Source organism: Delphinus delphis, chromosome 3 (assembly GCF_949987515.2).
Source record: "Delphinus delphis chromosome 3, mDelDel1.2, whole genome shotgun sequence".
In the NCBI taxonomy this organism is placed as follows: domain Eukaryota; kingdom Metazoa; phylum Chordata; class Mammalia; order Artiodactyla; family Delphinidae; genus Delphinus; species Delphinus delphis.
The window spans coordinates 27629604-27644909 of record NC_082685.1 but is presented as its reverse complement, the minus strand read 5'-3'; the positions used below and the strand labels follow the sequence as shown (position 1 = coordinate 27644909).

Here is a 15306-nt window from a genome sequence, read left to right as displayed (position 1 = left end):
AAATGGCTTTGGTGACTGTAGTTAACAGTACTGTATCATGTACTGGAAAGTTGCTAACAGAGTATATCTTAGAAGTTCTCAACACACACACATGCACACACACGACTGTAATTTTGTGAGGTGATGGATGTGTTAACCAGCCTTATTGTGGCAATGCTTCTGCCACATATACTTGTATCACATTATCACGTTGTACACCTTAAACTTACACAGTATCATATGTCAATTATATCTCAATAAAGCTGGAAAAAAATGGTTTGGGGGGGTGGAATTAATGGGGCTTGATGACTGAATGACCCTCAGGCTCTTCAAGATCCACCCCTACTTACCCCAGGCTCTGGCTTGGGCAGCTATGAGGCCATGTCATGTTGGGGAGCTCTGCAGAGTGAGCAGGGTTGCCCTTGGATGATTGTCATACCCCATGCTGACTCTTTGACAATAGAAGCCAATTAGGAATCCTGGAGGTTTCCCTCAATGATAATGTGTCTCCTTAGAGATGAGTGACCCGGTGCCCAGAGTGATGTGACCTCCTAAAGGTGACAATACACAATGGTGCTGACATCTGTTCTAGAATTCAGTCCAGGGACACAGACCACTGGTCTTTCTGCCACACTGCCCTCTCCTGGCAACTTCTCTGGCCCTCAGCCATCCTACCACTCAACTGACGATTCCAGTAATGCAAACCTCACCGTGTTTGGACTCGACACTTCCTCAGGTGTTCCCAGATTTCAAAACAAAGAGTTTTACTGCACATGCATTTTTCAAACCAGCACCATTAGTAAAGAAACTGTTAAAAATTCTATTTAATTCTACACACCAAATGTCAAGGCTCTCAGTGGAACAAGATCATGTAGCCCAGGGTTACTTATACTTCTAGGAAAACCACAGACTGAAAGGGCACAGTTTAGATGGTTTTGGCATGACCACCGTTTAGAGTAATACTAACTTTACATTTCTTAGGCAAGTGTTTCTCTAGAGGCAGTCCATGCCAAGAACCAGGAAGTAGGTGAGAAGTCAGCATCTTGATTCAATGATTGTAGAGAGAAAACTGCCACCAGTTGTATGGCCTTGAGCTAGACCTCCTGGCTCCAGCTCTAGTTCCTATGATGAGAATGAGAGAGTTCAGGAAAGACCCTGGGGGAAAGGATTGTTGTAGAAAGGAACTGGAGGCCAAGAAACATTCACTCCCCACCCCCACCCCCCAAAAAGAGTAGAAAGATCTTTTTAAAATTAAAGGCAGTATTTACTTGTTATAAAATCAGAATATAATATAAAAGTGTATAAGGGGACTGTTGACACAATCCCTTTTCTAAGAGGTAATGAAATGATCAATTTAATGTACAGATTTTACAAAGTGTGTATGTGTGTGCACATGTGTGTAATTATTCTGCAACTTAATTTTTTTCTGTTATGATGTAGAGAATATTATGCTTAGTAAAATAAGTAAGAGAAAGACAAATACTGTATGTTATCACTTACATGTAGAATCTAAAAAATAATATGAATGAATGTATTTGCAAAACAGGAGCAGACTTACAGATAGAGAAAATGAACTTGTGGTTACCAAAGGGGAGAGGGAAGGGGGGGAGGGGCAAATTAGGGGTATGAGATTAACAGGTACAGCTACTGTATATAAAATAGATAAGAAGCAAGGATATACTGTATAGCACAGAGAATTATACCCATTGTCTTGTAATAACCTTTAATGGAGTATAATCTGCAAAAATACTGGACATTATGCCATACACCTGAAACTAACATGATATTGTAAATCAACTACACTTCAATAAACTTTAAAAAAAGATACCAAGGACACCTCCCAGGTCATTAAAAAACTAAAGGAAGAAATGGTAAGAGAAGCAGTCAAGACATAGTTTCTTTTTAGTACCTAAACTTTTTAGACCAACTTGGCCTGAAGAGAAAGAGCTGGAAGGACTTTGCTGAGTATTAGCTTCTCTTTCAAGTAGATGATGTAATCCGTCTTTTTCTCTATATGTCTTGAAACTGTGGAAGTGTGTGTGTGTGTGTGTGTGTGTGTGTGTGTGTGTGTGTTTGTTTCTATCCTTAGGAACATTGTTTTGGGAACACTCAATTTCTAATTATATTGAGGGAAAAGACCCTGAATACCATTTTTCATGCTAATGGAGAAATTTACCTAAGTGCAGACTTAGGCAACTTAGTTCTTCCTGCCAAATTACATAAAGGTTGCAGCTCCTCTCGGTAGAATGAAGGATGGCACAGGGCATACATCACACTCTATTCATAACTTAGCTTTTGCCTGCATTTCATTACCTACTTACTATTAATTTATTGTACAGGGTTGCCATATTTTAAAAGTAAAGTGAATGTTTTAGATGGATTGTTTTTCTTTCATTTTGTCCATATTGTTAACTTCTATTTTTTTTTTTTAATTTAAGCTGTTTACACTTCTACCTGAGGCAGTTTTTCTTCAGTGATTGCATTAATTTTTGTGCATTCATTCTAGACATTATTCAAAACAGGATACCCCACACTTTGAGTTTGCCTTTTTTTCCCTCTCATCTACAAATCTTTCTTCCCTGGGGTGATTTACAGGAAGAAGACTGTTTAGTGAAACTTCTTTGCAGTTTGCCCGAAGGGGCAATCCACCTCAAATGTCAGATTCTGGAGAAGTAGCAGCTCAAGTAGAAATAATTTTGTCAATGACAAAAGGATTGGCACCAGGAACTGGGCTGAGCCCTGCCTGTGGACTGCTGGTAGTATTCAGTTCAATCAAGTCTTCATGAAATACTCTCTGGCCACCAGAGCTGCTTGCCAGTTCACACTGGCAACTTTGTAGTTATCCTAGCCCTTTCTTATATAGTTCCTTTCTAACAGGGTACAACTTTACTCTTTCTCTTCTGAGAATAACTCCTTACATTTCAACTTTGTTACCCTTCAAATGAAATTTTCTCTGGCCGCTGTTGAGCTGGGCAGCTCACTCCAGGCTCATTGCACCAAAATTCCATGTCTTAATCTGCAATTTCTGATTCATTTCAGGTCCATAGCATAGACCTTGGTGGTGGGAGAGGGGGTGGCGATGGTGATGATGACCACGTGGGGAAGAGCGGAACCAGAGAGGGGACCCTCTCCTTCATAATCCCTTTCCAGCCCTATTGCTTTGATTTAAATGTGCCTGCTGAGTGCACTGAAGGGTTTCTTTCTATAAGCAGGAACGATAAATGCAAGGATGATTTTCAGACAGACTCAGCTGGTTTGCCTACAGTTATTCTTTATCCCAAATGGTAGGGATGTGGAGAGAGAGAGACAGAGACAAGAGATAGGAAGAGACACAGAGAGACACACAGACAGACAGAGACAGAGAGGTAATAGAGAGGTAGGTAGGTTCTGGTCTTAGACTGCTGTGAATTTTCCAGAATAATTACTCTTCTGCAACCATGAATGGCTTAATGGTTCTCTTTGTAAAGTCACTAATTTACACCTCCTGTAATAGAGCGAATTATTGGCTCAGGGGTAGGAATACCAGCCAAGTAACCGTGGATTTAGAGCCTGAACAAAAAAAGGTGAGAGCTAGCCATCTCACTTCCCTACACAGTTGCAGGATATCATCCCAGGGGCAAATGATGCTTTCCTATCCACCTGACTTCTTCCGGTCCCAGGGATCTGCTCGCTCTTTGCTCTGTTCCAGGAGGCAGTATTGTTTAGTGGTTGAAGGAGTGAAATTTGCAGCCAGACAACTCCTCGGCTCAAATCCTGACTGTGCCATTTACTAGCTGGGTGAACTTGTGCGGTTAGCATAGTGCCTGGTGCATATAGTAAATGCTTAATAAGTAGCAGGTGTTAACAGTATTAGTCATCTTAGTGGTAAAAGTTATGATAAAAACTAAAGGTGGCAGAGCTGAAGATGACTATTAATAGCATCCTCACGATGTTGTTTAGGTACCGTTAGCATTAGCTGAACTTCTATGAGTTCTGTGGATTCCTAAGACATTTCTGTACATCCACATTGAAGGTGCTGAAGTTCATTCATTTAATAATTTATCATTTGTTGATGCGTTTGCTTAAAACTCACTTTTGATGTTCCGTGCCTCTTGCTAGACGTGGGGATATTATGACAAAATAGCCTTGATCTCTGCCTGCACGGAGCTTATCCTCCAGTGGAGAAGACAGGCAAGTAAGTGGTGATGATAAAGAATGAAGTATTCTAACAGGGAAGCCTCAGTCATTGTGACAGTCTGCATTAAATGCTGTGTGCAGTGCATATCATTCATCTAAGGAAATGCACTGGGTAAGTGGCCTCCCTTCTACAGTATTCCTCATGTCCTGGCATCGCTGGGCACACAAAAGTATCTTGACTTGTATGGCAAGGTAACAGAGTGGTGTGGTGAGATCTCATTATTTAAGTAATTTTGCTCAGTTTCGTATAAGATCATGGAGACATTTAAAATAGAATTTTCATTTTTAAAAGCTTCCAGTGAATCTGGTCTTGCTCCCAGGCACTTGTGAAATGAGTCAGGTGTGTGTCTTGCCAAGAGCAAATTGAGGCAAAAGATGTGACCAGGTAAGGGAGACAGAGGCAAGCCAGGCCCAGGTCTAATCCTGGGGGCCTTTCCAGGACTTCTGGGAGGAAGGAGGGAGGCGGGGGACAGGCTGTGGTGGTGGCATGGGAGGGGGGCGAGGTGCTGAGGGCTGAGAGGGACCTTCAGGTAGGTGGCTAACTGAGGTCAGTGTCAGCGGGGCCCCTGCTCCTTCCTCTCAGCTTCCATTCCCCTTGTTCACGCCTCTTTAATTTTTTTTCTTTTCTCATAGGTAAGACGTAGATAATAAGAGCCTCTATCAAATGAGCTAATCCGTGCGAGGAACTGAGCACAGTGCCTGAACCTTAGGAATCACTCAGCAATAATATTAAACTTTTATTGTTCAGCTTTTCTCGCTACCCGGCAATATATGATTTACCTGTGGGTTTGCCTCCTGACTTCTTGGGGCTGGGGACTGGGTCCTGCTCCCGTCTCCCTCCACTGCAGTGCCTGGCACACAGTGGGTGCTCTATAAATGGCAGTTGTGTTTATGAAGTGGCTGACTTCTTTCTCCTAAGACTTTAGAAAGCCGAAAGGAGCGGATCCAGAAGAAACCAGTGCTACCGTATAACAATAGCTAATGGTTATTGAGTGTTAACTCTGCACCAGGCACTGTGCTAATCGCTTTACATGCATTATTTTAATGTAGGACAACTGTGTGGGGCTAGGACCATTTTACTAGTGAGAAAACTGAGCCTTCTAGAGCTGAAGAAACTTAGCCAAGATCACCCAGCTGACAAGGGTCACAGCAGGGTTTGGAAAGCGACACAGTCTCACTTAAATGTCTATGTTGCCTCCAAGAGGTGGGTAGGAAATCAGGAGGATTCCTGGGAAGGTGGCTCGGGGAGCTGGACGTCGCCGAGGTATGAGGTATAGAAGTGTAAAGAGGCCGGTACTCAGGAAACTCTCCACCCTGGATTCTCAGGTGAATCTTCCTCCTGGCTTTCTGCAGCCCGAGGTTGCCTTGGTGCGATTCTGCTTCCCTGCGCTGCTGGCCTGAGGTGGGCGTCTCTGTCTTCGGCTGAGGCTTTCTGTACCTGCACAGAGAAGGTGGTGCAAGGCATTGTACACTCCATGTGGGGCCCCAGTTGCATTTAGTGAGTGCGCAGCTGTGCACAGCGTCTCCTTAATGAATCACATGCCAGCCGAGCACTGCTGTATTTATCCCAGCCCCGGGAGCTGAGTGCCTGCCGTGGTTGGGCTTGCACGCCCCAGAACAGCGCCTCGCAGGGTGTTCCAGTTTTTCTTGTGGTCAGGGCCTTTGGGCCCTTCAATAATTCGTCCCCTGGCGGAATCAGCTGGTTTCTAGGTGCTCTGAAGCCAGAAAAAATGTTTCCCTCCTGAAGCTATATACAGAGAACAAGTGTTAAAGAAGGACCTTGAAACCACATCTGCTGTGCCCTTGACTTCAAGGCCACATTTAAAGCCTTGCAGATAGACAAGACATTATTTTTCTTTCCTCCTTATGCTTCTCAGGGGAGGTCCCATGGTGCTGAATGCCCCCCTCACCCACCCCCACCGCCATCAGTTTATTTCTTCCACATAATCTAAAGGCTTTATGTATTTTTTTTCCTTAGTCACTCCTTCTAAGAAATATTCCTTTTATTTACGTACACTCAGATCAGAGAGTTTGCCAGTATGATCACTTCTGTGCTTAGGAATCAACAACAAGAATTACTGATATTTACTTAACACTTGTTAAGTGCCAGCCATAGTACTAAGCACTTGAGATGCACGATCCCATTTTTTTCACCTTAAAATAACCCTTCGAATGAGCATTATATCTCTGTTTTATCCACAAGGAAGGTAAGATTCGGAGATGTAATTTGTCTGAGGCCAAACAGCCAGTCTATGGAGGAGTCTAGCTAGACAGCAAAGCTCTTTACACTAGTTTTTTGCTTCCTTTCTTCTTCCCAACTGTAGTCATTTTCTTCAACTGTTCTTCCCATTCCCAGCAAATAAAAGCCCAGGCTTAAAAATTCACACACACACACACACACACACACACACACACACACACACACACACAATTGACAAGACTGCAACAATTTTGCTTAATGATGTAGTCAACTGTAAAACGCAAGCCATTTCCCCAACAGAATTGTTTTTACCCTCTATAAAACTTCAGCAGGTATAGAATGTATTTCCCTCCCTTGACTAGAGTGTGGTGTTAAGGTACTTAACTTGTGACATGAATAGCAGGGAGCAGCTTAGATTCCCAGGGAGGCAGGTACCCCAGTCTTGGCTTCATAAGATCTGTGTCACCTGTGCTGTGCTGTTAGGTTCTCAGAGCATAGAAGGAGAAGAATGCTGAGTTCCGGGTCTAGCTATGCCACTGGTGCAGTCTGTGACCTAGAGCGAATCACATGTCTTGCTGGTAGAAATTAAATTCAGTTTCCCAAGTTTAAATTTGAGTGGAAAACCTCGACTTGATTTTACCGCCTAAAAGTCTCTTTTCCTTCCTACCTCAGTCAAATAACCTTTAAAAGATGGTAATGAAGCTGAGTCACCTCCGCACTCAGGCCCTCAGTCTCTTCATCTGTGCAATAGGAAGCATGGACCCAGTGCTCACTGGCGTTCCCAGCAGCTCTTGCCTTAGAACCCCAGGGAGCTGCAGGAACAAGCCCGTCTCACCCTGCAGAGCTCTGACTGGACAGGAGTTTTCAACGAATCCAACCAGGGCTAGTCTACGCAAAAAAAAAAAAGAGAGTTTATTGGAGGGATATTTGTGCAGCTTATAAAATCCAAGAAGAGTTAAATAACCAGACTCAGGGATGTAAGGAACCAGGGTAGCCTCAAAGATCTCTTCAGCAGGAGTTCATGAACTTTCCTCCTGGAGCACTGCCTTAAGATGACTCCCAACAAAGCCCATTTCTTTGTTTCTCTGTTAAGAATGATGAATTCCAGGGAGGGAGCTGCCATGGGACTATTCAGTTATGGGAGGTGGGCTGGGGGTGGGGGGCGCTAGGGTCACCAGCAGGAGAAAGCTGCTGGAGACCATTTTTGTTGGCAGTACCAGTGGTTCCCAAGAAGAGGACCTGGTGGGATCCCCTCCGCCCACCCCGCAAGCCACACACACATACGGCCACAAATATACAAATAAGTACGCCTTACAGAGAAAGTCCATGCATGGTAAATAATGATGTAAATTATGATGAGCTCACCATGGGCAGCCACGTCTGGCTGTTAAATGTGGGAGGGAGACACCATAGACCAGGAACAGGAATTACGATGTCGCTTATTAGATGTTTTCAGGCGGCTGTGGCTAGAGGAAAGAGCAAGGGATTTCAAGGCAAAAGCCTTGGAGGATGGACCGTCCATTAGCTTAGCTTTGGGCACAGAGAAAAGCTCACAGCACCATCTCACAGGGAAAGCATCACCACTTTGAATTCAGACCCTCCCTTCCTCCCTGCCAGACCTGGTCTCATCTTTTCCACTTGGATGGGATTTGGGCAAGTCTCAACCTGTTGAGAGTTTTTTATGTCTTTATCGGTGTAATACTCCAACAATTAACAACAACAAGACAATGGCTAGCATTTACCAGGGCCCAGTGTGTGCCAAGCACGTCACATGTGAGCTGGGCTCCTCATAATCCCTGGACACAGTGCTGTGACAGCCTGCATTTGCAGGTGAGGAACTGAGGCTTACAGGAATTAAGAGAGGTGGTAAAGCATTGAGCACAGTGGTCTACGAAATGATTGAGAGGGAGGCTTAGGAGCCGATGGCCAGGTTTGAATTCTGGCTCCAACACTTACTGGCGCGGAGTCCTTGGGCTTAAGTCACCAACCTATAAAATGGTGATAAGGATGGGGCCCCTTACCATGGTGTGGTGATGAGGGTATGTGAGTTAATAATACAGACAGTGCCTGGGGCAGAGTGATCCTCTGTGATGTTTGCTGTTATTTATAAGGTCTTCAGTTAGTACTGGGCAGAGTGGAGATTGGAACCCAGGCTGACTCTAAAACACATCGTCTGTGGCAGAACATCTCTGTGTTCAGGACTGAGGGGTGTAGGAGAGGGGAGAAGGGAAGAAGAGAAGGAGGAATGGGACAGGTGGGGACAGAGAAGGAGAGAAGCCTTAGGACTCCTGGCTCCTCTCACAGCCTTGTCTCTATGACCTTGAAGTAGATACCCAGAAAGTCAGCAGCAGTTTCCGGATCCCTGTAGTGGATTGAAACATCTGGCATTGGCTTCCCCTTAAGCTTCTTACTTCAGGAGGCTTTAGGAAGGGGCCACTTAGGAAAAAAGAAGAGAAGGAGACACAGAGAGTGACTGAGACAGAAGAAAGAGAGATGAAGTCAAAGAGAGAGAGAATGGCAGAGGGACACCTAGAGACTGACAGAGAGACAAAGTGAGTGATACTCAGGAGAAGAAGAACAGAGAGACGCACACTTAAAGACAGAGAAAAGAGGTAGGAGAGAAGCAGGAAGAAAAGAGGGGCGAGAGCATGGGTGGGGGATTGAGTGGAGACAGCGCTGAGGTGGCCGTGATGGACCGCTCGACCGGTGATTGATGGAGCAAATAAACCCCTTAAGTGTGTCGGCGTTTTATCTGGGGAAAGCACCTTCACGGCAGCTGGCAGCTCAGTGGTGTCTGGCTGTGTAGGGCTGTGACAGGAGACCCTCTATCTGAATGGGAGACAGAAGCACCCTTCTCTGTGTTTCACCCAGAATGCCAAAGATTAGGCTGCAGAATTTTCACCCGTTGGCAATAAAAGCTTGTTTGGAGAGGCCTTGGGGTGAACGACACTCCAAGGCTGGGCCACGAGGGCACTGAGACTCAGGGGCCTGGAGACTGATTTTATGCGAGGGGATGGTTTCTATAAAAAGTCACATGTATATATTAGACAGGCCTTGAAAATCTCTGCAAGGATATCCTTAACGGTTGCTAATTTTATGGTAGGATTAATGAGGAGTCTCATGGCATATGCAAGCAGCGACTGCTGAAGCAAGCCCCCTCCCCTTAAGTCCCTATCTCCACCCCTGTCTCTTCCCAATTTCAAATGAAGTTTGTGGCTGGCACACACTTTCAAAGGTATTGCCTGTTGGCTTGAGAAATGACTCAGATGTGTCTTCTTTCAGGCTTTACGAAGGCAAGGAACAGATGGAGTTTGAAGAATCCATGAGACGCCTCTTTGAATCCATCAACAACTTGATGAAAAGTCAATATAAAACAACCATCCTTCTGCAGGTTGGTTTACAATACAAAAGAAAACAATTCTGTCTTTTCCCTTGGTCATCTGATAGATAACAGCGTAGTGAGATAACGTCTACTTTTGCTTGAATAGCAGCCATGTGCTAATTGAAGGCCTGGGCTGGGCCTGTGGTGTAAGGGTCGTGAACACCAAGGGCTCCTCGGAGCAGGGGATGACATATTTATTGTTCGTTTCCCATGAAGGTAGTGGTGCCTCTTCTTAAATAACTCTGAAGCTTTTGCTCCCTGGAAGGAAGGAGGTCAAACCCGATCCACTTCTAGTGGTGAGAGAAGTTAAGTTGTCAGTCTCTTAAATCGTCCACTTTTTATTCTCCACACCATAAACTGAGCTCCCATTTTGGGGTGAGAATGTCCTCAATAAACAAGAGATATTTTGGAGAAAATGGGTCCTGTAATTTAGTGGTCCATGATCTACAAACTCTGTAAATCTTTGAGAAACCTTGAGGTCTAACCCTATGTTTGAGAATGAGTTTAGCAGCCAAGAGGCTGAGTGAAGAGGCTGTTTCAGGGAGACTTCCTGACTTTCACAGCATTTATTCACAAGTGTTCGGGAAGAGCTGCCTCATGAGTTAGGAAGAAGAAAACCCAGACACATTGATTTAAACCAGTGGGTTAATGCAGAGTACCTCCTCTTCTTTTGATCAGAGTTTTCTTTTTAATTGCTAATTTAAATACTCACTAGCTAGCTATGCCTGGGGTTGCCCAGCCTCTGGTTAGAACGAATGAGGTACTAGTTCAGCCAGAATGCAGGTGAGGAGGCAAAGGCAGAAGTCTCTCTGGGGAGTGTTGGCTGCTAACATGATGGATTCCAAACTTTGCATATTAAAATCCCTTGAGGATCTTGAATAAATTCTGATGACTGACTACCACCAGCAAACATTCTAATTTAATTAGTATGGAGTGTGACTAGGGAAAAGGGAGTCTAAAAATCTCCCAACTTGATTTTAGTATGAAGCAAGGTTTGGGAATCACTCTGCTAATGGCTTCCTTAGAGGGGAGCTTTGTCTCGTTCATCGTTGTATCCTCAGCACCTAGAACAGTCCTAATACATAGTTGATGCTTGATAAATATCTGTTGAATGAATAACCCTCGGAATAGGTGTTCAGATCTCTGTTTTATAGATAAGGAAATTGAAAGGCTCCTATGCACTAAGGGGTGTAGCTGGGATCCAGATCTCTTTCTGCCTGGCTCTAAAACCATGCTCTGAGCCGCTACATCAAACTGTTCTTTATACTCCACATTTAGCACCTGCTGGGGATATGGTGGTTTTCTCTGAAATGAGTTGGGGCTGCAGTCTTACAGTTTTCACCTTCTCTTCCCTCTTGCTAGTCTTTTTTTTTTTTTTTTAAAGTCTTCCCTCTATTCCTCAAACCCTCATCATTTCAAAGCAAAGGGAGTAACGGGAGCAGGGGGCAGCATGAAGAAATATGACAAGAGCCAGAGCCTATCACCCCGGAGGCAGAGTGATTTCCACACCTCTTCACACTGATATCACACTGGAAGCAGCTGATTTCCAGTGAGAGACCACACAGTGAGTGTTAGGATATCCGGTGACAGCTGAGGATGCCCGGTTGCAATGAGAGGCTGTGGCATTGCATCAGGTCTGAAATAGGCTCCAAGGAAGCTGAAGTGTGAGGGAGCAGAAATGATGGACAAACAGAGGAAGCCGGTTGGTGGGGAGGAAATCGGAGTAGATGCCCCAGAGAAGCAGAGGTGCCAGGAGAGAGACCGCATGACCCTGAGAAAGACAAGGGGATAAGCCATCCTAGAGCCACCCTTTCCAATTTCAGCACCACTTTCCCTGTGATGAACTACAGGTATTTGGGGGGAAGGAATAAAGGGCAGAGGGAACAAGAAGGTAGGGAAAGAAAGGAGGAAAAAAAAAAGGAAGCAAGGAAGCAAAAAGATGAGCCAGGAGAATTTCTGGTCCTGAGGAGACCTGGGTCAACAGAATGTTCTTGATCAGCAATATGATTTTACCCTGGATTGAACTTCTCAGTGTCTCTGTTTCCTCATCTATAGAACTTCACTGTTTGGATCAGATGAACATTGTCTGCAAAAGAGCCAATTATAAAATGCTATGCAAATGCAGAGAGCCAATAGGATTATTATGGCTTTGGCATGAGTCAGTAAGAACCCAGGTTCTTATTGTCTGGGTAACTGTGTCAGAAATGTCTTGTTTTCCAGGTTATGCTGGTTTCTCCTTATGGATTTCTACCCTGAAGTCATGGAAAGGGACTTTGTCTCTTTTTAAATTTACTTTAAGGGTCAAATTTAGCTTCTAGGAGTTACATAAAATCAGTGATGCTTTCCATCTATTCCTATGGTTGTTGAAAAGTTGTCAAAGAAGAATGTAAAGTCATATTCAAATACAGAGAGCAATACCATTTGAAAAAAACTGAATGCTGTTTTAGGGTGCCAGGAATGGGCCGATGAGGGGAAAGGAGTCAAGGCCATTTGATGTTAGCAAACCCCACACAAGAGATCTTCTGCAGACTTTGACATTTGCTACAGCAGAAAGAGCTTTGGATTTCGAGCCAGAGAGATCTGGGTGGGAAATGGGGCATGCCCCCTTGGGCAGGTAACACTGGGCAAATCACTTCAGTTTCCTGGGCCTCGTTTATCCTTTTATAAAATGGGAAGACTAATTTAGAGGATTATTGAGAGGATTAAATAAAGTAATGCATGTAAAGCATGGTGTGTAAAGCCTGTTACATAGTTCCATTTAAATAATTTTTAGTCATTTATATCTCTCCCTCCTTTACCTCATCGTAAAACAGAAGCCTTGAGGGCATTTTCCTATAGTGGAATCTGGAAGGGAATATTTTTGTTTCTAACCCTGTCACATGAAGTCGAACAGTGTTAGGTCATCCAGTTATTCTGTTAGATCAAGAAACAGATATAAATTTCAAGGAGGATAAACTCACAAGAACTGACTCTATGAAAAATAAAAAAGGAAGGAAAAGTTTCACCAGTGAAATAGTACAACATGACTGTAGTCTTGATTCTGAGCCTGCATGGGGGTACAGTAGGAAAGAATGCTGTGATCTATTAGTAATGTCTGCCATAAGTTTTGGATGAGAGCACGGAGTAAGAATGCCAATGATTGACATTCTAGTCCAGACTTTCTACTTCCAGCTGGGTAGTGGCTTAGGTGGAAACCCTAATTCATGCCTGCCTCAGTTCAGAGTAAAGCCTATCTGGTTCAATCTCAGCTTTGGCTATTGTGAGTTTTGGGGCCCAAGCAAGTTATTTCTCAATGTCTGAGTTTCATCTGGCTTTTGTGAATTGCTTTCTGTGGTTTTCCTTATTGTTTAGAGCTGGCATGGCAGTAGCTCACCCAAAGCTATGGAGAATTTAAAGCTAGCCATCCAAAGAGGGTAGAGGGAGCATTAAAAACACGTTCCACTGATTGAGTACTTACCGTGTGTCAGGCATGAAGCTGACCTTTCACATGCAGTGTTTTTAGCCCTACCAAAGGTCTGCAAGGAATCGCTGTCTTCAGTGTCCACAGAAGGCTCATAAGGTTAAATAATTCATCCTAAATTATACCTATTCATAGTGGTGGAGCTATGATTTCAATCCACCCAGCTCTTCTAACTCCAAAGTTAATATTCTTCTCTAAGCCACAACGAATGGGTATGGCCAGGGGTTTCCACGTGTTTTCAAGAATGGGCTGTATGCTCAGAAGTCCCCATGTGTGCCAGCCCTGTGAATATTGTTGATAAAACTGATGGCAGAATGAGACAGTCAACACCAGACAGTTGTGAATTGGATGTAGCTCAAGTGTGAGTAATGGCCATTTGGTGACGTTGTGCAGACCCATTAGACCCATTCTCCTTTAGGTCATGATTCTTTATAATTCTCCAAGTTGATGGTATGAGTGGAAATAAATAAGCAACTCATAATTGTATGATATGCTCCCTTGGCCACTATGATCGCCACACATGATTGCTAATATAGCCACTAGAGTGTCCAGGAGTGCAGGGGGCTCTGCCTTTTAGGTCTCCAGTATCTGAAACAGTGGCTGTCACATAGTGGGTACTTGAATGTCTTTTGGCTGAGTGAATGAAAGAATGAATACTAGTTTGCACTATTTTATGTTCTAGCATTTATTATGTGTCACATGCTGAGCTAAAACCTTTACATATACTGTTAGCTTATTTGATTTTTATAACCACCACCTTATTAGGCAAATACTCTTCTTATCTCTACTTTACAGATGAGGAAGTGGAGGCTTAGAGAGATGGAGTAACTTAACCACAGCTGAGAAGTGGCAGGTCTGGGACTTGAATCCAGGCTGTGTAAGCCCAGAGTTTGAAAGTATGGTTTCATTAAAGAGCTGAGTCTTCAGGCAAAATGCTAGGTGGCTAAGCAATGAGCAACGTAAACAACAGTACAGATGGGCAGATGTCTGGTCTGCAGTTATGAAGCCAGGCTAATTAAGGAGGCCTCTTCCTTTCCTCTCTTTTCATTGTTAAGTTTTGTAAAACACCCACATGTCCGAAGTAAGGGAAGAAGGTAGTTCCTTCTGGAGAAGTGGCCTACAGGCTGCCCCCAGAGGTAGGAGAGGGGAGACTCATATCTAACAGCCAGAGCCGGAGTTTCATCTCCAGTTGTTAAATGATTCTTTACTGTCCCCTTCGTAACCACCTACCCTATACTTACGGGCAGTACTTGGGAATGTTGGATTTATGGAGGGTAGGATGAAATTTTGTTCCAATGAGGTGCTGCAGTCCCATTGATAGCTCTTATTTTTCATTTAATCGTCACATCAACCCTATAAAGTAGGTGACTTTATTCCCTTCATTCTCCTGATGAGGAAACTGGAGCATAGAGAGTTAACTTCCCCAAGGACACTCACGTAAAAGGGACCCACCTAGAGTTGAACTTGGCCTCTTCAGCCAGCCATTTTAAACACTGAATTCTCCTGCCTCATGCCAAGACTCAGGGGCCAACACACTGTTGGGTTACAGAAAGCACAGAGACATTCATATCCCAGAACCTGTTGGTCCCTCTTCCCTTCCCTTTCACTGAAAGACCAGTGGCAAGGGTGAATGTCTGGGGAGAGGGGATGTATTTTCCTCAGGGACAGCTTAGCATCTATAAGGAAGCTGCTGCTTCTGGTCACCTGCGGTGAACCCCTGTAACACTGTTTGTCCAGTTTCCATGGACCTTGACTGTCCATTACTTGGCTAAAATAAAAGGGTTGAAAATTGATGGGATGGGAATATTGTCAGAGCTCTTGAATGAGGAAGATGTCTAGTGTTCTCGTATAACCTTGCACCATTGCAGGATGTGTTCTTTTGCCCAGAAGTCTGTGTCTGCTGGCACCAACACTGTGCAGTCTTGGTTAGAATGAAAAAGAGAGGGCGGGGGGAGATAAGGAACCCTGGAAACACGTAGAAGACAAATCCCCGTTGAGCTTGAGGGAGTGCAACTGTGTGGTTTTGGTTTTTGTTGCTATTTTTAAACATCTGTTGTGTCCTAGCAGCCCAGGATTATCAGCTCTGGTGAAGTCCATCTGGATAGCAAT

The 15306-nt window shown here is 44.1% G+C and overlaps 1 protein-coding gene across 1 annotated transcript in view; it reads left to right on the top strand.

The window, feature by feature from the left end:
- Positions 1 to 15306, top strand: part of DOCK2 (dedicator of cytokinesis 2) — a 408525-nt gene that overhangs the window by 92579 nt on the left and 300640 nt on the right. The window contains exon 23 of the mRNA XM_060008407.1: positions 9638 to 9746. Coding sequence (XP_059864390.1) covers positions 9638 to 9746 — 109 coding nt within the window. The remainder of the gene's footprint in view (positions 1 to 9637; positions 9747 to 15306) is intronic.